This window comes from Spodoptera frugiperda, chromosome 14 (genome assembly GCF_023101765.2).
Source record: "Spodoptera frugiperda isolate SF20-4 chromosome 14, AGI-APGP_CSIRO_Sfru_2.0, whole genome shotgun sequence".
Taxonomy (NCBI): Eukaryota; Metazoa; Arthropoda; class Insecta; order Lepidoptera; family Noctuidae; genus Spodoptera; species Spodoptera frugiperda.
Window position 1 is genome coordinate 6203539 of NC_064225.1, and position 21251 is coordinate 6224789.

A 21251-nucleotide genomic window follows, 5' to 3' on the forward strand; every position below is an offset into this window, starting at 1 on the left:
TTGGTTTGTTCAACGTAAAGCAAACTCGTATACCTACTGTAAGCCCTTTGTATACTGTTAGTCAGTCTGCTGCATCGTAGCTAAATTTGAAACTGAGTTCGCTCTAGTTTCCTTTTTTTGAAAGATTTCTTTCTCATAATTAATGAGCTTGACCATTATAATTTATTTCACTTAACAGGTCATCATTTGACTTTGCGTTTGACCATTGTCTCGTCTGATAGTAAGCGATATTGTGGTCAATAATATAGCACACTTATCAGTAATATAAACCTGTGGTATGCCGCGAAACGCGGATCTACGCGACCCACGATGTATTTTCTATTGTGTCTCTTATACTGGCAGATAAGAGGTTAAATAAATGATTTAAATAAAAAAAAATATAATATAAAAATAAGTCAGGTTTTCCTTCCTGACGCTATAACTCCAGCACACGAGCCGGTTTCTACGGTTTTGTATTCGTTTTGAAGGTTTCGGACTCCGTGAGGTTTATAGCAAAGAAAATCAGAAAAAAATTAAGAGAAAAGCAAGAATATCTTTTATGGCAAAACCGACTTCGCCGGGTTTGTAAGTACTTAATAATTATTCCATCTACAATATTACCATCGTTCCTACTAATATTCTCCATTGAACATTAGCATTGGGGTCATTAGAACACATTCTCTAGTCTGTTATTATTTACACATATGTGTTTTTATTCCCAATCTTTACATTAATAATGACTTTGTGTCTATTTCCAATATCAATGCTAAAAATATATCGTGGGAATGATGACATGTTGTGTTTTTTATTTATTTGTTTCACTCTATTTTGTGGTGTATTATAAATCAAATCAGAATTGTTATTATTTACATACATAACGTCACGCCTGTCTCCCATGGGGGTAGGCAGAGACAATGGACCACCAATTGCTACGACTCTTACACACCTCTTTTGCTTCATCAACAGTCATCAGTCTTTTCATGTATGCTCGTCGGTTAAAGGTACTTTTAATTTTGCCCTTCTATAATTAAGTTATAAAAACATATTTATTAGTGAAAGTTCTTCTTAAGTGTTTTCTACTTTTTGTTTTTGTCGTAAAGAAAATGATACATATGTACACAGGTACAGTTAAAACACAGTATAGTGCAGAAGTAAAATATTTCAATTTGACTCAAACAAACTTTTGCTCCAATCACAAATACCTTTACTGCATAAAAGTCAGAATGCAAAATTGGCGTTCTGTAGTATATTTGCAATCGAGTCACTGTCAAATGTTGACCCCTTCATTGTTCGTTGAAAGGCATATCCGTCAACATAGCTTGTGACGTCATATTTCAGTATTTGTGTCGTCTGTCTCATGTCAGCTACGCAGCGTTAGATTGTTGTACAAAGTTAGCTGCTTTGCAGTCGGAAACTCAATAAATTTTTTGCTTTTGCAAATTGAACTTTGATTGAAGGGAAATTAAAATTGTTTAAGTTGAATTTTCGATGAAGTTTGATCAGTATTGGTGAATTATTTATTGTTTTGTCGTTTTGTAAAGGTCGTTTTAGTCATAATATGGTTTCTTTGAGCCATTTTTCTGAAAAGAGTAACGATGGAGCTTCTTTCTCGTTCTTCTTCATTCGAAGCTACACTTTGGAATGAGCACCTTGCTTCACTGTCAGACAGACTTACGAACAATTCAATTGGACTTTTGAAAAGTAATTTAGTATTAATTGAAATAAATGGTTTGACTTTGATTTTCGTTTGACCTAATTCCTGAACTGGTTCAAAGTAATCTCATTGTTATTTTCACTTCATTATTCATATTGTGATCATTCTTATCTACACCCTAGTATAGCATTTTATTCAAAAACCTAACATCAAATTTAATATCAACAATAGCCATTGAATTTTATGTGAACTCGCTCAGCTAATAAAAAATAAATTAGGCCGGCCATAAAAAGTCTAGTACTATAAAAGTGGCCATAATTCCACTGTCTTTCATGTTTAGTATTCACGTCACCCAAACCATGTAATGTCCCATTTGGGTGCCATTACGCATAACATGACAACACGAAAAAAACATTTGGCGAAAATAATTTCGCAAATAAATATTATAAGCAAGATCATATTATTTATTATTAAATGGTTTTTTTAGAACTGAATATAGTGTTGCATTTTTTATAAAAAAAATATGGACATTTATATAAAAAATTGAGCCATTTCGATGCCTTTAAATTTGATGTGAGAACGTACCAGTATCATTGAAAGCACAGAACGCCTCACACTACCAACAACTGATTTGAACCAAGCAACCAAAATAGGGCCATGAATGTAAAATACCTCATAAAGTATTATTATTTCCCATACCAACACCGTAGCCACTCCAAACCTTATATTTATACCCATTTAATATTCATATCACACATCAATAAAACACCCTATTTCGATACCATTAGACACATAATAAAAAAAAAAATTTAAAAATAGCACCATCTAACTGTCGGAAAAGAGTATGAAAACAATAAAATAAAGCATTCTCAAACTGCAAAGGAACACAATCTAGATTCTTGTCAAAATCGGAAGCAACATCTTTGTAGAAAAAATTGTCCGATGTTAGGAATATTCTCATGAATAATTTATGTTCGGTAGTAAGATGAGGAAATACGAGTCAAACATATTCGACTGCCATTTCGTGCGTGGTACAAGCCGGTATGTGTACAGTCGGGTAAGAAAACAAGGGATCGGTCGGTACAATGATATTTTTTTACAAACTAAAAGGGGAACGAGGTAGTTTTTGGATTGCACGTCAAACAACGGTCACGTCATGGTAAAAGGTGTCCCTCTGTAGGCGAAAGTGGTGCTGTCAAAATAGATAACGGGGTTATTTTTCTTTGGAAAGATGTGTGGGAAACTAGAACACTTATCTTTCTATAAATAGGTGTAATAACTCGATTTGTAGACTTTAATGGAAAATAAACGAATTGTTGTAATAAAAAAAATATATTGAAGTTTATATAACTTTCGTGAGACATACTAAGTTATTATTATGTTTTTCTGTCGTATGTGTCCCGAAATGCTGCTCATGAATATGAGCGTCCAGCGTGGCTAGAAACTAGTCGAGTTCTCGTCAAATAGTTACGTAAGTAAGCTGAAAAACATAATAATGTGTAAAAGTTCACACACTAGGTAAAGAAGTACTTCTAATAAGGTTAATTGATATTATTAAAAACTTAAAAGATTAAAGAAAAAATGTAGTTCATCTCTGTCTTTATAACAAGAGTTTCAAATCCATCATTAAAAAATCCTTTTTTTTTTTTTTTTTTTTTTTTTAGGGTGGAAAATCATCCAATGACTTCTCCCGCCTTGGGCGAGGCGAGAGGGAGTGTCAGACTCTTACTGACTAAAAACCACCCCGTTCCTATTCCTGCCCGTCGAGCCGGAGCCCCGGTAAACCCGCTAGGTAGTCCGCAGCTCCGGATTAGGCAACAGCCCTACTGGGCCCCATCTGTGGTGGTCTGATGGCTCTTTGAGGCGCGCGCAGAACGCGACGCGCCGCACGCACGGGTCTGGTTCTGGTCGGGCGGCGAGCTACCCTTGCTCACCGTCCGCAGACCCGCACTTACGGTGGCCGGAGATCGTCGCGCGATCCCTGACGCCCGGAGTGTCTCTCGCGATGGTTGGGGCGTGAGGAGGTTCGTTCCCTCACGCGCCCCGCCTCCTCCTTAGCTAGCATGACTGCTTCGCAGAAGGAGGAGACGGCATCCCAGTCCCCCTCGCTCTGCACCATGGCTTGTATCAGTGCCGGACGCGAGAGGGCGCCGTCGCCGACCACATCCCTGAGGACACGGCGGTGCTCAGCCCACGCAGGGCAGACCGCAAGCGTATGTTCCACCGTGTCCTCCGGGCGGTCTTCGCAGTGATGACACCCGGGCGTTTCCTCCCGCCCAATCAGAAACAGGAACCTACCGAAGCTTCCATGTCCGGTAAGCACCTGCGTCAGGCGGTAGGTGAGGACGCCGTGGCGCCTCTCTAGCCACTCCTCAAAGAGGGGACTTACCGCTGCAATGACAGCGAGCCCAATCATTAAAAAATCCTAAGTTCATGTTAAATGCACATTTCTACAAAGTACACTTTAATAAATTAACTATAAGATAACATAAAGGCCATATTACACAATAGTTTTTATTGTTCCCCAGCCAGTTTAAACTCGTAAATAAGGCCTAATGTGACGTTGCACTTAAGGATGAAACTACGCTGGAGTACTGAGACCATTTAATATGAGACATGTGTCATAACTTATTATATGTGTTTTATTTAGAAAAAGATGTAATATAAAAACACACTTATACATTTTAAGAGTAATTTTACAGTGTCCAGGGATTAGCAATGTTTTTTTCTGATTTATTGGAAGTTTACTAAATGGAAAATTGGTAGAACAATGACATCTAGTGAGTTGTGCAGCGTATCATTAGTTGGTTTCCACCAAAATTCTGGTTAGTAATTAAATAGCAAATTCAAAGGCTGTAGGAATATGCGTGAGTAAACCATAACTTTTAGTTAATTTAGAATGTCTTAGAGTTATTTTGAAAACATCATTCATATAATTCTGACAATGAACTTTTCTTATACCTATCTAAACAAAAACGTATAAATCTTAATAATAAAGTTAATTTGAGACCATTTCATGCGCGCGTACTACGGTGCTACGGAGGGAGGAACCAACCTCACTGCGTACCGTGAAAGGATGCTGTCGATGTTTCAGGTACTCGAGCCATCCGTCAACGTCTCGGCTCAACGACTCTCGGATCAGGTGCGGGTCATCCAACGCAATCGTAGATTGGACGAGGCTGCACTTGATCGGCTGCGCTCAGAAGCACTGCGCAACCGTGTCGTCCCCGCCCCACCACAAGAGGTGGCACAAACACCTATAGCGTCACAAAATGTGATACCGACCACTCCTGCTGCTGGAGTGGAGGACGACAGGGTTGAACAAGTAAGTACTCAGTGCAATGAACGACTGAGGAGTGCTTTGGAGGATGCGATTCGTGAGTATAGATTTGCTCCTTTAAAACCAAAACTGCCACGTTTGCCCATGTGTGGAAAAAATAGAGCGCTGGTAAGCGCTCTGGATTCGCTACTTAAAACATATTTTGAAAGTAGCGAAAACCTCTATGATACACACTCGATCCTGTACTGTGGGGCGGTAGCAGCTTGTCGAGTGGCTAACGTCAGATTCTCGAATCTTGACGCAGCAGTCCGACCAAAACCAGCAATACCAGCCTGGCAGTGCAGGATTGAGCGTCGTATCAGTGAGGCCAGGGTGCTTATCGGCAAACTATCCTGCTTCAGGGAGGGCAATACTCGTCCTAGAGTGATGCGCTTTGTAAGACGTGCATTTGTAGGGACTGAAACCAGTCCTCATGAATACATGTCGCGTGTTACAGAGCGCATCGACTTCCTGAAGCAGAAAGTCTACGCATGGGCAAATCGTATCAGGCGGTACAAAAAACGGGTTGAGCGATATACTCAGAATCGCATGTTCCAAAGAGATCAGAGGTGGGTATATAGAAATTGGGAACGATCCAACCAAGATGTGACTGATGGGCGGCGACCGGATGATGAAGCCACTAACACATTTTGGCGCAACATCTGGTCGGTGCCTGTTAGCCACACAGAGGATGACTGGATCTGTGATGTTGAGCGAAGGTGTGAAACTGTGCCAGAGATGGAGGAGGTGATAATCACCTCCTCTGATGTGAGCAGTGCAGCCTGTTCGGTCCCAAATTGGAAATCACCGGGGCCAGACGGGCTGCACAACTTCTGGCTCAAATGGTTCACCAGTTCACACTCTCGCTTAGCATCGCAATTCCAGGCAGCTTTAGAAGCTGGATCGTTGCCCCAATTTCTAACAACAGGCGTTACCCATCTGCTCCATAAATCAGGTAGTTCCACTGAACCCAAAAATTATAGACCAATTACATGTTTACCAACGGTCTATAAACTTCTTACATCTATTTTGAGAACAAAAATAACAAAACATATTGAAAAACATTCCATTATGTCTGTATCTCAAAATGGATGTAGGAAGGGGTCTCGTGGAACTAAGGAGCTACTCCTCATTGATATGGTTGTAAGCCAACAGGTTCGTCGGTCCCGAAAGAATTTGTCTACATGCTGGATAGATTATAAAAAGGCATATGACTCTGTGCCACATACATGGCTCATGAGGGTGCTGGAGTTGTATAAGATAGATGCAACTCTACGCGCCTTCTTGCAGTCATGTATGAGGCAATGGAGTACTGTGCTTTGCTATCCGGGATGTAGACAAATCCAAGGGAGTGAAGAACCTGTAAGGATAGTGCGAGGAATATTCCAGGGTGACAGTCTGAGCCCACTATGGTTCTGCTTGGCCTTGAATCCTCTCAGTACTTTATTAGAGGCTTCAGGGCTAGGCTATCCTTTGCGGAGAAGGGGTCTAGTCATATCCCACTTGCTTTACATGGATGACCTCAAGTTGTTTGCTCCAAATAACAAACAACTGATGGAACTACTAAAAATAACTGAAAAATTTAGTAGTTCCATCAGAATGGAATTTGGAGTAGAAAAATGTGCTGTCATGCATGTGAAGCGAGGAGGGATTGTGGAATCTGAGGGTCTAGAACTCTCAGATTTCACAAAACTAAGAACGCTCTCCGCAAATGATACTTACAAGTACCTGGGTATGTCAGAGGGATTAGGCATTAATAGACCGGACATGAAACAATTGTTACGGGAACGCTTCTTTGGCCGCCTGAATAAAGTGCTGAAAAGTTCATTATCAGGCGGAAACAAGGTGCGAGCCTATAACGGTTGGGTCATGCCGGTTCTAATGTATTCTTTTGGTATACTCAAGTGGACTCAGACTGAACTTGACACTCTGGATAGGCGAGTCCGAACACTGCTGACTGCAAATCGTATGCATCACCCTCGTTCATCGATCATGAGGTTGTACATCCCGCGGAAGTGTGGGGGTCGAGGCTTGTTAAATGCTAAGACCCTTCATAACCGTGAGGTGTGCAACCTCAGGGAATATTTCCTGAAAGTAAACGAGGGTATGCATCGAGAAGTAGCGGCAGTGGACAATGGATTCACTCCACTATCTTTAGCAAAAGAGAACTGGCGCAAACCTGTGGTACTAAGCGTCAATGACCGCAAGGAGGTATGGCATAGCAAGGAGCTCCATGGACGCTTCTTCCGGGCCCTTCATGGACCCAGTGTAGATTTTCTGGCGTCCGTATCTTGGCTACGATTCAGTAATCTCTTTGGAGAAACTGAAGGATTTGTCTGTGCAATTATGGACGAAGTTATCCTTACGAATAACTACCGGAAATATATTATTAAGGATGGGACCGTTGACATATGTCGGGCATGTCATAGTCCTGGTGAATCCATAAGACATATAATTTCTGGTTGTGGTCGTTTGGCTAATGGTGAATATTTGCATAGACATAATCAGGTGGCCAAGATTATCCACCAGCAACTTGCTTTGCACTACCAACTTGTTGAGTTTGAGGTTCCATACTACAAGTATGCGCCCGATCCAGTTCTCGAAAACGGCCATATCACGTTGTACTGGGATCGATCTATCATCACTGACAGGACTATTGTAGCCAACAAACCTGATATAGTGGTGATAGACCGACAAGCGCGCCGCACGATGATAATCGATATCACCATCCCTCATGACGAGAACCTCGTGAAAGCTGAAAAAGATAAACAAATAAAATATCTTGACTTGGCTCACGAGGTTGTCGACATGTGGAATGTGGATTCGGCTATCGTTGTGCCGATAGTCGTGTCGGCCAACGGTTTAATACCCAACAGCCTCGACAACCACCTTAGGAGGCTGGGGTTGGGCGGATGGATCAAGGGCCTGATGCAGAAGGCAGTACTCCTCGAAACGGCACGTATTGTGAGGAGGTTTCTGTCTTTGGAGCCCTAACCACCGGTAGCTTGGACCATGCTCCCGCTACTGGTCGGCTCCTATTTTTATATTTTTAAATGTTATTTTATTTTTTATTTTTATAAGTAATGTTTAAAAATATAATTTTAGAGTGTTTTAAATAAATATATGGAAGTTAATTTATTTAAAGCTATGAAACGAACATTAAAATTAAGCTAAAAAGCATCGTAAAAATAACAAAAATTGCGTACCGAAGCATTTTTAATCGTCTAATTTAAAGACTGATGTCGGTTTTAGTGCTAAAAGGATAAGCTTGTACGAAAGAAAGACATTTATCTTTTAAGAATTTTGTTTCGTTTAGCTGAAGCAATTTCACGGTTACTTCACCCAGTGTCTTAGTGTGCTTGAGTTAAAACCACTGGCCAAAGTGGCCGACACACTCACGAGAAACTCGAATCAACTTTTAAACGAAAATGTGTTGAAGTTTTAATGCCAAATATTGCTTTATATTCCCCGAAGATGTTGAAAGATGCATTTTATTGAATGTATTATAACTTTCATGTGGCTTAAAGCAATTATAATATGTTTCACGGCTTTAGATCTTAAGTTTTACGAGGTCAGTTTTCTGTGATCTTCACTACGCGGTGTGTCGTGAAATGCTGCTCATGACTATAAACCTATGGCTTGAAACTAGTCTAGTCATTTCAAGAAATGGTAACTGTAAAATATAACATGAAATATCAATTTTTGCTTGTTAATATTGTGTGTTACATAATACGATAGAAGACACATAGATTGCCTTAAGTCAAAAGTATGTACCACATAATAGAAAAAAAAAACCTTTTTTGAGGGAGGAAAATCATCCGATTACATCTCCCAATTGGGTAAGGCAAAAGGGAGTGTCAGACTCTTATTGACTAAAAACCACACCGTTCCTACTCCTACTTTTAGAGCAAAAGCCCAAATAACCCTAGATAGACAATCCACAGCGCCAAAGAAAAAAAAATGTCCTTATTTCGAAAGCTACTGAGAAAGGTTGTTCCAGTGACTTCTTAAAAAATGAAGGCAATAATAAAACTAGAATAAACTTTTAATAGCACGGTCGTTGGCTTTTCAGGTGTCCATTTGACGTCTCCTTAGAGGTTTCACAACTCAATATAAAGTAAATAACATTCTTATATTACTTTCTAGTACTCACTACATTTTCTTGGAAAACAAAATCTGGAGATTAGAGGTATTAGGTATTTATATTTTTCTCGTGCCATGAACAAAATTGAAAAAGATTTTATTGAAATTGTTTTTCTTTTAATGTTTTTTCGCCAAGTATAGCTGACAAATAGAAATATCGTTATTTTTTAGATGGTAGATTAGGAGGGACTTTTTTAAGGTCATGATAACTGGAATTGCGGACTGTCTAGTGGGTTACCGGGGCTCGGGTTCGTAAAGCAGGAGTAGGAACAGGGTAGATTTTAGTCAGTAAGAGTCTGATACTCTCTCTTGCCTCACCCTAGGCGGGAGAAATTATTGAATGATTTCCCTCCCTCAAACAATGGGTCACGATAAAGGAGAAACAAAAAAAAATTGAAGACGACTTTAGATTGTCAATAGATTAATGCAAAAGGGAATTTTTCAACATAAATTATAAGTAGTTAAAATTAAGCAATCATTTTCTCAGCATTAGTAGGTATTTTGTAGGAATATTTACTGTTACAATGAACAAGCCGTATCGAATAAAAGAAAAAGAAATCGTAAGTGTTAGCACTGTACAATAACATGCTTCGTTTCGAAGTTGTTTCTTTTTTAATTAAAAAAGAAAGCCGATCGTCTTTTTAATTGAGTTGTTGACCTAATTATTACATTGCTGTTTTCGTTATAAAATAAAATGGAAATTTTACATTTGCATTCGATTTCTTTCGGATGTTTTTCTTAATGGCCGATTCTGTAACTTAATTAGGTTTTTTAAATTTAATAAAATATGAATTGGTCAACTTCGGTTGATTATGGAAAATATTATCAGGATTAATAGTATCGTTTTAATTAGTCAACCATCATACAATATGGAGATTACTGGGCCGAATGACTCAACGAATGATACGGCCTCACAGAAAACCGACGTGAAACAACGCTGGCATTGTATTTCGTTGTGTGAGTGAGGTTACCGGTGACCAATTACCCCTTTCCCAATCTTCCCAATCCCCGAATCCCCAACAACCCTTAAATTCCTAACCCCCAAAAGGCCTGCAACGCACTTACGCCTCTGGTGTTTCGGGTGTGCATGGGCGGCGGCGATTGCTTACCATCAAATGATTCGTTTGTTCCTTTGTCGGCTTATACCATAAATAAAGGAATGTTAAGAATTTTTCAATACGTATTTACTTTCAAAAGTTCTCAAGGTCAGTACTTTCTGATCTCACAATACCTTTCGAGAACTCAGCAATAAATATAATAAATCAAGTCTTGGGTGTGCCCAATAAATAAAAAAAGTCGAAGGAAATAAATAACATTAACAATAATATCGACAGAAATTTCAAGCTGACTGTACTTGAAGCAATTTTTGCGTGGTACGGCAAAAAGTGTAGTGGTTTACCGGATAAGAAATATATAATTTTTCCCAACGTTTTCTATTCTCCCTCGCCGTTTTGCTATTGAAAAATGTTGCGCATTTGTTATTATTATTCGTCTTGAACCCTTTTGAGAACATAACCGAACGTTTCGCCTGATTTTCCCCGAAAAAGTAGGGCAGAAACCTAGTTACAGATTTTTTGTATGTCGTGGTGGCTTGGAGGTTTAACACGCCTGCTTCTCATTCGTGAGTAGGATTGAACCTAGGATCGACAAAGTATCAATGTGACTTTTTCCGACTTATATGTATTTTCTAAGTGACTGATGTGTGGTGAAGGAAAACACCGCGAGGAAACCTGACGTTATAATTTCTATTTAGAAGTTTGAAATCGCTAACCCGTATTGAGCAAGTGTGGTGATTAATACTGAAACGTGCTGCGTGCGAGAAGAGGCTTTTGGTCAGCAGTGGCTAGTGTCTAGTAATGATTCTAAAACAAAATTTTATTCACGAAATATTCAACCGATTATTCCAATGAATATGATAGGTATAGAAACCAATACCGCCCTGACCCAATCACAAAAGATAAAAATCGACAACAAAGGGGTTTAATCGGGGACCACAACACTAACGTCAAGTATACCTTCAAAGATTCTGGCTGGAAAACCCAAAAAGGTAGCCAAAAGGGTTCCAACCCTTCTTGAAGGCATAAGGCCTCAAATGATGAAGGTCAAATTGTATAATTTAACCTCATTCAACATAGTTCGCTGACATTACACGAGGTCTTGACGAGAGAGGTTTACAACAATAATTTTGATTTGAATTTGGAATAACAATCTGGCTTGTTTTGTTTTGACAAACATTATTTTGTTGATGTTTGTATTTAATCACACGTTGATTGCTTATTAACATAATCGGTTTCTTTTTTTTTTAAGTCTGTTGTTTCATTTTGCAGAATGGATTACTATGACCGCCGTACTCAGAGTCATTTTAATAATAATCTTAGAAAGTACATATAACTCGGAAAAAGTCACATTGGTTATTGCCGTTGGTAGGTTCCGAACCTGCGCTAATGCATGAGAAGTATGAGAAGCAAACAGTCTAAATACGAAATCATAAATACACTTTATAAACATCAAAATCACAATTTTATAACCGCGTTTTATAAACCGCAACCTTTTTGACATACATTTCAAAATCTAAAGCTATCTGAAATATGGCATCAATTCCACACGCATCGTAAAAATGTATTCGAAAAAATAAAATTTAATTAATGCAAATCCCGAACCCGAAATCGGAATAAAGGGGCCATTCTCACTCGTTCCAAAACTTTTGTTTATTGAGACGAAAACGAAAATATTTTTGTTTATTCGTTTTATTTTTGCATATTTTATAAATTTATTGTATCAGTGGATTTCATGGATACTGAATGGTTTAAAGTTACGTAGGTGTATATTTCATAGCCTTTTTTTTGAGGATGGAAAATAATCCCAAAGTCTTTTACCGCCTAGAGTAAGGTGAGATAGAGGTCAAAATCATACCCAGCTGCCGACTACCTAGCGGATTTACCGGGGCTCCGATTCGGAAAGCAGGAGTAGGAACGGGGTGGTTTTTAGTCAGTAAGAGTCTGACACTGTCTTGAGGAGTCTTACAAACAAAAACCACTTCGATCTTACACGTACTTTTGAGCCGGAGCCCCGGTCTATAGTCCGCAGCTCCAGAGCTTTTCATAACTGTAAATGGTTTTAAATAAATAAATATTGTCTTGACATTTCTAATTCAGAAGTTGAGTTTTATTGAAATCAAAGTGTTTTCTTTTGATTTTCTGTAGATAAATGTCAAGTAAGCTATGTAAATTCCGAAAGTTTAGTTTATAATAATTGTATTTTTGATAGGTTACATAAGGTTATAGTGAGTTATTATTCTTGCAAAATGTTCAGATCAGATAAAGACTTGCTTTAACGCAGCAAGTCTTTATCTGACCTGTAAACATTTTAGCCCTTTATTCTATTCCATTTATGTGCCAAACTTTAACCCTAAATAATGAAATATGGTTATTAAAAAAAAAAATAAGGCCTGTATCTAGAAAACCTTAACCCACCAACATAAACTCATAAATCATTATTACGACTGAACCCATAACTTATACCAAACGTTTTATTACTAACAAAAAAATGAGAAAGTACAATGTACGCACATTTTTTGTTCAAACAATATTTCGCTTGAAAAACAGTTACACTTTTGGGAGAATAACCCAATAAACGTCGAACGTCCATCCTGTTTTTATTCCCTATTAAAGCGCTCGTGTGATGTGTACCCGAGCAAAAGCCAACTCTAATCCCTAACGGGTAGGGATGTAATAAATCGAACCGGAGCGAAAATATGCAGACTTGGAATCTCATTGCAGACGCCGTAATCCAGCCAGCCTTATTTCGGTCCCATCTAGGATATGTCCAATCTAGTTCCGAAAGGTAGGTTAACGAGTTCTCTGAATGATGATTTGGGTTATTGACTATTCAACTATTGGATCAATTTCTTTTTTTTTGAGGAGGGAAAATCTTCCAATGACAAGTCAAAGTCTCCTGCCTTAGGTGAAGTATCCTGATCACTCAAGTGTCAGACTCTTACTGACTTAAAAACCACCCCGTTCCTACTCCTGCTTTTCTAGCCGGAGCCCCGATAAACCCGCTAGGTAGTCCGCAGCTCCGGATCAGGCATCAGCTGTGGTGGTCTGATAGCTCTTTGAGGCGTGCACCATTTGATCCATTGGTTTGACATATGGTTAGGTTAATTGATTGTCTTGTTTCATCGTTTCTTGGTAACGCGAATTTGAGGTTATGTACCGTCCTTGCTGAGAATATAATAAACAAAACTTCGCCTGAGGGTTGAATATGAGAATTGTTTTAGCTTTCACTAAGTAAACTGTTTCAGTAATACACGTGGAAGCCCACAATTGTTTTCTTTTTAATATAGAAACTGACTATCATTTATTCTTGGTAATTATACGTTGAAAGTTGTATGAGATGTTGAATATTCTAGTCGTAATAAGATAATTGTAATTTAATTAAAATACATTCGTTTACTTTCTTGAACGGTTCATAGGCTGTGTGGTCACAATTATCATCGTCTGTGGTAAGGTGTGTTAGTGGTTTTATTTATATTTAGATATAGAAAGTGCCTCGTTGGCCGACTGGTCGCAATTGCGATCACTCAATTAAGCATTGTAAGGGGTCTCGGGTTCGATTTCCATGTTGGTCAAAGTATTCCTAGGCTTTTCGATTTTCGATAATATCGCAGTTGTAGCACGGAGTCTCAACCCCTATTACATGGGACGTATAACACAAATGGTGAAAAGTAGGTGTACATTGTACAATGGCATTACATGCCGTAATGTGCACTTCTGCCTACCCCTTCGAGGATAAACGTCGAAACGTTGCCAAAATCATACACAGATAGTTGTACAAGTGCGGTAGCTACTATCTATTACGAATTGACTAAAAATAGAAATAAATGCCCAAAATTCACATTGAAATGTTGTACATATTTTCCTCGAAATATGATATTATTTCCAGGATAACATTAGAACATGAACCCCGTAATGTAATTCATTTGGAAAACATCAAATTCCATCAGTGATCCGTATCCAATGCGAATTTAGTAGTAAATCGATCATCGTTACAGCTATAGCGTGCCACTCAGATGTTCACGAACCGAAACCGAAAAAAAAAAAGATATTTTTATATAAAAAACAAACAAAAATGGAAGCCATTGACATAATTTCTTGGCGATATCTTTCGATAAGCCCAGAATATGGTTGTACGGGAATGCTGACAAAAAATGAATTCTTACAAAATCTCAATTCAATTTCTGTATTCATTGGTGCAAAAATTTCTTATTCCGATTCTCGTATCGGAAACTTGTCTATATTCTATAGGTCCCTACCTACCGTTTTGTATTTTAACAAGAGTTTTAACGGACGCTTAGGATTGAGCGTTTGTTGAATATTTCTAGGTCGTTTCCTTTGCTGATTTGTTGAAATATTGGAACTTCCGAGGCGACATTTTTAAGGACTTTCGTTCTAGCGAATTTAGTATTTCAATAAGTTTCAGATTGAGATTGACTTAAGTTTATTTGAATAAGTTTTCGAGCTTCCTATCGTCTATATTTATACTTTTGAATATAATTATTAAAACTTTTTCATTTTGGATTTGAATCAACAGAGACACTTCTTACAAATCACTGAAGATGAATATTCATGAATATGTGTTATACAACCTGTGTTTTTTTTTCACCTGCCAATATTTTTCTGAGAGTTACGTATATTATAAAAAAAAAAATGGAAAGTTTGAATGACAACTAAGTCACAAAACATTTTAGAAAGTGTTTAAAAACAGTCTGTATAGTATGTGCGAAAAGCCGCCAAATTCTAAATATGCGAAGTCATGTCGGTCCGCTGGTGTACTATAAAAGAATTCAGCCAAAAAAAGAACCTGATAGCTTTGACATCCAACGTATAACATCAAAAGGGATATTCTTCATTCATATCCGAAAAAGCTGTATCGTATGTTTTCGTTTGAAGGAAACTCTTCGAATTCAGTTTAGCATTCCTATGATGATGGAAACTAGAGATGACGTTCTGAATATTAATGGCCTGCTTTGACGAATCGAATTCTCATTCCATTTCGAATGGGGATGTAATCTATACGCTATCAGATGTTATTTTTTTGGTGTTTTTGTTAAATTGGTATTAGACTAGTACGTGACTATTTCAAAAATTTAAACAATAAAATTACTTTTGATATTTGAAAAAAAAACATTGCCCCACATGAATTTTTCCTGAGTAGTGGGTGCGTTTACAAACATACAATTTCACATGCATATGATACCCAGACTTAAAACAACAATATCTGGAGCACAAGACGAGTTGCTCCGTGCGGGAATCGAAGTCACTACACGTTGTACGGCAGCCTATTGCCCAGCCATCGCACCAACCGTGCAGTAATTTCAAGGCAGTGTGTAACAGACTAAATGGGACTTATAATATGACTGGTTAAAGTTTCTCAGACCCGAAAAAACCATCTATACTAATATAAAGCTGAAGAGTTTGTTTGTTTGTTTGAACGCGCTAATCTCCAGAACTACTGGTCTGATTTAAATAATAATTTTTGTGTTGAATAGTGTATTTGTCGAACAAGGCTATAGGCTAAAACATAACGCTATGAACAATAGGAGCCAAGCAGAGCGGGTGAAACCGCGCGGAAAGCTAGTTAAATATACAAACTAAAGTCGTCACAAAATGAAAAAAAAAACGACTTCAAAACCAAAATCAATTGCAACATCGTATCAAACGCTTGACACAGTTCGGAACAGCATTCGTTATTAATAACCAGGATCATCTAACATAATCTGTTTCATCCCGATTTCCATCAACGTGATTTCTATCTCCTTTATACATTTCAGTACTGTCCATTAGGCTCACGATGCCGTATCCATCAAAACATCACAATATAGCTTCCTATATCTCTGAACCCTAATTGTGACTGGATGAAGGGATTCCATTTGTGTTGCGTGCTTTGAAAAAAAAATCTTGGTAGAGTTTATTTTTCATGTTTTCTACAAATATGTTAATATGCCTTTTTCATTTTCATTTTCTGAAAGGTTCGGCTGAAAGGTTCCATTATGTTTTAAACATACTTTTTATGTAATTCTTACGTTACATACTTTTTTCATTTAAATGTATGAGAGCCGTGGCTTGACCGGAGTGATACCATGGCTTCACAAAAAAGCCGACGTGAAACAACGCTTGTTTTGTATTTCACTGTGTGCCTGAGTGCCGGAGGGCCAATTGATCCGTCCGCTCTTTTATCGGCTTATACCCCTTCCAAATCAATTATGTCCCCCTTCCCAATCCCCGATTTCCCGAACAACCCTTAAATTCCTAACATGTGACCTTGTCGGTCGACAACGTACTTGTAACGCCTCTGGTGTTTCGAGTGTCCGTTTGTAAAATAGGCGGCAACGATTTTTTACTATAAGGTTACTTATACCATAAAAAAATTGAGAGTAAGCGTATTGTCATCCAAATAAACAATATCAATATAATGCTACGGAGAATTTTGAAAATTGAAAACTTTATCTAGATACCCGATTACTCGATTAACATAATTAGTTTGAACATCATTGAAATACTTCAAAATGTACCTCTTTCAGTTCTACTGAAGAAAGTTTCAGTAGAAAAGGTTTCTGACACACAATTAGGGCAGCAATTAAAGTTGTTAACCATTTTGACATTAATTACCTTAAACTTTGCGATAAAGTCGTCAAATATGAAAACTATTGAAATAGAAATATCGTGGAAAAGAATGAAGTGTTTTTAAAATGCCAGCGTAATTTTGACAAATTACTGGCAAAACTTTGACGTGTCCGACAAAACTTCTTTGTGATAGCGTCATGAACAAAAGTTTTATTATTGTACCTAACAATTTTGTTTTACAGTTTTTGATACTTTTGTTTTGTTTGGATAACTGTTAAATTCAATTGTTATAAAATTCTGATTTCGTATATTATGTATGTCATTTAAAATTGATATATGTTGTGTTATATTTATTGATATTCAGATGACCTATTTTATTGTCTTAAGTCATGTTAGCGTAAACTTTAATCGTAAAATATTTCTACAACAATATGCTAATATAATAATATATATGGTCACGCCTTTAATCCCCGAAGGTGTAGGCAGAGGTGCACATTATGGCTGGTAATGCCACACAGTACAATGTAAAAGTATACGGACACATTTATGGATAGATTTTTATACAATATTTAGATAGTTGTATGATCTGAGATTATAATTATATGAAACTTGCCTCTCAATGTAGGTATAACCTGTATTTTAAGGGACAGTCTTTGACACAAAATTATTTTACGGTTTTTACGAATAAGCCTGCACTTTCAATAAAATTTCTACCCTATCAATATCAGGCTGTAGCTGAATTTGCATTTTACACTTAAACATGTTTAATGAAGATATACCAACCTAAACAATGTGTGTATCACAAATTTGCTACCAAAGCCATTAAAAGCAGAACCATTGTTTCCAAACCTGGGCTGCTTTGATGATTATACATATTTGTTCGCTAAATTTGCGTCATTTCCATGAACCGTAGAAATAATACGATTACGTACTAGTGCCTGTAGCTTGAATTTTGTGATAATAATACCTAATATTTAGTTACAACCCATGTACATGTACCTATTATTTAGAATTTAATAACACAATGCAGTGATGAGATGAGACAGCACGGTTGGTGCGGTGGCTGAGCAACCGTCTGCCGTATAAGAGGGTTCGAATCACTAAGCAACTCTTTATGTGATCCACAAATTGTTATTCCAGGTCTGGTTATCATGTGTATGTGAACTTTTATTGTTGTAAACGCACCCACAGGAGAAAATCCGAGTGTCCAATGTTTGTAAAAAAAATCACAGATCTTATTATTTTTTATTAATTATTGCTTATTATTAGACACAATTCATATTCAAGTGATGTATTTAAAAAAACAGACGATACAAAAACATGCGATACCTACGCACCAGTTATTAGCTAACTTTCATTTAAACGATTCGAACGAAAGTATTACCTAAAGGATTTTGATCGCGACCTTGAATACAGAACTGTCTAGACAAAAGTTATTTTATTATAACGAATCATGATAGCGTAAAAATAAATTTCTTTCATATAAATAAATATTATCTCAGTGATTTCTTGACTTTTGGCAGATGAGATTTAGCATTAGATCTTGTAAAAGATTCCTTAATATCCCTTGTGGTTTGTGAAATAGAGATGACAGTTTCTCTAAATGAAATGGCTAAATCGGGTATTCGTTTTACTTGTGTAATATGTGTGTGTGTGTGTGTGTGTGTGTGAACGGTGTCATTGATAATTGGTCAAACAAACCGTGTATGTTGCGAACGTATGTAAAAAATAGTATTTGTATGGGGACTCATAGACTAATTGGGTAAATAACCACGTGAACGAGCAAAAAATTATAGTTATGTCAAACATAATACATAGCATTTTCTTAAGCTTTTAACTGCCAACAGAAAACTGTTGAAGGCAAATCCTCCCCTAATGTAGGTGAACGATGACCTACGTGACAGTTAACGTGTTAATATCAGTTATTCTATATATGGTTACGAAAATTATTAGATTTTTTATGAATAAAATTTTTATTTTCATATATTCTCCATGTTACATAATATAAGTTTTACCACAACATAATGTAAAGTATCTAGCCGAAACTACTACAAAAGTAATCAACAAAAAAAAACATTATAGTGGTAATGTTTTTAATAGTCAAAGTCACACGTTAAAGCCCTTCATTAAATGTCTACATTGGAATTGCTGACGTCAATAATGGACAATATACAATGGAATATAGATTTTTAGTGCTTGACATTGTGCGTGATATAGACCTGACCCTTATTATAATGGGAATAGTGCCGATATCTACGTTTTAATATGACGTATGTTATTTTTAAAGGGCTAGACTTTTGGTCCTACAAAATGTTACACCAAGTTTTCAAATATGACTACAATTTATATCACGTTAACTGTGCAGCTATAATGAGAGAGACTAACCCATAAGTGTAAACGCAAATTGTAGATAGTATGTTGCATCAAGTATAAATATAATATATTAATCATTGTTTTTAATTTTTTACACCCATTTCATATAAAAAAATACATTTTTTCCAATGACCCACCCGTGTGTCATACACGTAAAATCTCGTAACTTCATGCCCCATCCGTGGGTCATGCACGTACTATGAACGAATCGCTATGCCCCATCGGTGGGGCATGCACAGGCAACGTGATATAATTGGATATATTATCGTCTATACTTTTTAGCGAACGGAGTGTAAAAAGAGTTTCCAAGAGGATCTTCAAACCAGATGAATTGATCGTTTCTGCCGCGTTGTTCGCTGGGCTTTTCTATCCATGTTTATTAGCATGTAAATTACTCGTGTACGATATAGAATCGATATAGTGTCGTCAATCGTTTATGCTCGTCATCTGACTTCTATCATTTGTCAGGTGGGTACTTTGTACTATGGGCAGTGATTGTACTAAGAATATGCAAAACCAATTTTTTTATGTTAAGACAAGATTGTCAATCATAGCCAAGACATCCTAGTTTGCCAATTAATGTCCCTTACTTAAATTACTAGAGATCTGCCTTATATAAACATATAATATGTACCTAACCAAAACTCAAGCTTTCTCAAACCTATTACATACGCACACACGTTCAATCATTCAAAATCCTACCTGAATTACCCTTATAATACCGACATAATCTCACGATTCCGCCAATAAGAGATACGGGTCTACACACTCGTGAGCTAAGGTCGGCCAATCTAAAATCTTTGCGAAATTGCTCATATTTTGGACCTATAAATACGTGACCAACTTTCTGAGCGCCTTGTGGAAATTCAAGAGAAGGTTTCAAGGGCTTAATCCTCGTATGTTTTTCTTTTGTGAATTAAGTGTTTTTGGTTGTACATTCTAGAGTAGGTCAAAATGGATTATGAAAAGAAGGGATAAGAGTAATTTTTGAGTGTTTTTGTTTCCAAAAAAGCAATGCAATTGTGACTCTTCAGGTGATATGGGGGTTTATGAGTGGCGCCGATTACTTGCCATCAGGCGATCTATCGACACAGGTCATTTATCGACTTTTTAATGAAAAAAATGTTATTGAGGTACAAAATCGAATGTGTCAATATTAAAATATAGAGCTAGTTACATATTATGTTATGATTTCATATTCTAAAATCATACTTAAAACAGTCATATAAAATGCCGGTAGTCTAGACATCTATAAGTATATACCACCATCTAGATATCACAGGTCAAATTAAAGTCATGAAAAAAAATATTATAAGACCTAAATATTTTATGAAATCGAGCTTCTAATAACAAAATTCTGAGTAAAATTTCCTTCTACCAACGAAAATGCTTGAGCTAAGGAAAACATGTGCGAGTGAGAAATTATATTTTAATTTGTTCATGTCTTGTCACGGAACATTTTGAATTATTTAACCCCCCCGTAGCGACGATTTTGGGTCATGACGAAGTTTGTGGGCCAGATTATTTTGTGAACTGGTCTCATTAAAATTTTTGTTTGCTTGTTGCCTTGTTTATCATTTCGTGGAGGTAACAAACGTAGGTATGCTTGCGGTGAGGCCCCGAAACTTCTGTAATGAATGACTGACTGGATTTCGGATGTATACTTTAATTATAATGTAGGCTTTTAACTAAATTGTCATAGTTTACATATTTATTAATGTTTTGATGGCATTGTTGTTAAAATAATTTTGAGTGAAATCTATCGCTTTGAGTAAAATAATAAAATGGGGAACCACATAGCTTATTAATTTCTATTAACCAGTCACTGTCAACTATTTCAAACAGTATTTGGAGACAAAATAAACTTCTTCAAATCAATCCAATATTGTATTTTTTTATGGAACACACTGGTAAACGAGCAGACGTATTACCTGATGGTAAGCAATAACCGCCACCCATGGACACTTGAAACACCAGAGGCGTTACAAGTGCGTTGCCTGCCTTTTGGGGGTTGAGAATTTAAGGGCTGTTGGAGATTGGGAAGATTGGGAAGAGAGGAATTGGGCCTCCGGTAACCTCACTTACACAATGAAACACAACGCAAGTGTCTCTCAACCATAATAAAACTACTACTTAACATTAAATTACCAAAAGAAAA

General features: G+C 37.1%; 2 protein-coding genes across 2 annotated transcripts in view; one reads left to right on the plus strand and one right to left on the minus strand.

The window, feature by feature from the left end:
• LOC118279207 (uncharacterized) overlaps positions 1–21251 on the minus strand; it is a 106336-nt gene that overhangs the window by 37981 nt on the left and 47104 nt on the right. The gene's annotated exons all lie outside the window — the stretch shown is intronic.
• LOC126911357 (uncharacterized) lies at positions 4650–9139 on the plus strand. The gene is made up of 2 exons (XM_050698231.1): positions 4650–5907; positions 9099–9139. The coding sequence occupies exons 1-2, from the start codon at positions 4650–4652 to the stop codon at positions 9137–9139; spliced, it is 1299 nt and encodes a 432-aa protein (XP_050554188.1).

Bases quoted from the DNA above. Each gene is read 5' to 3' on its own strand.
- LOC126911357 (XM_050698231.1), top strand. From the start codon at position 4,650: ATGCGCGCGTACTACGGTGCTACGGAGGGAGGAACCAACCTCACTGCG. The intron at 5,908-9,098 runs GTAGTTCCACTG...ATTACTTTCTAG, and splicing joins CCATCTGCTCCATAAATCAG to TACTCACTACATTTTCTTGG.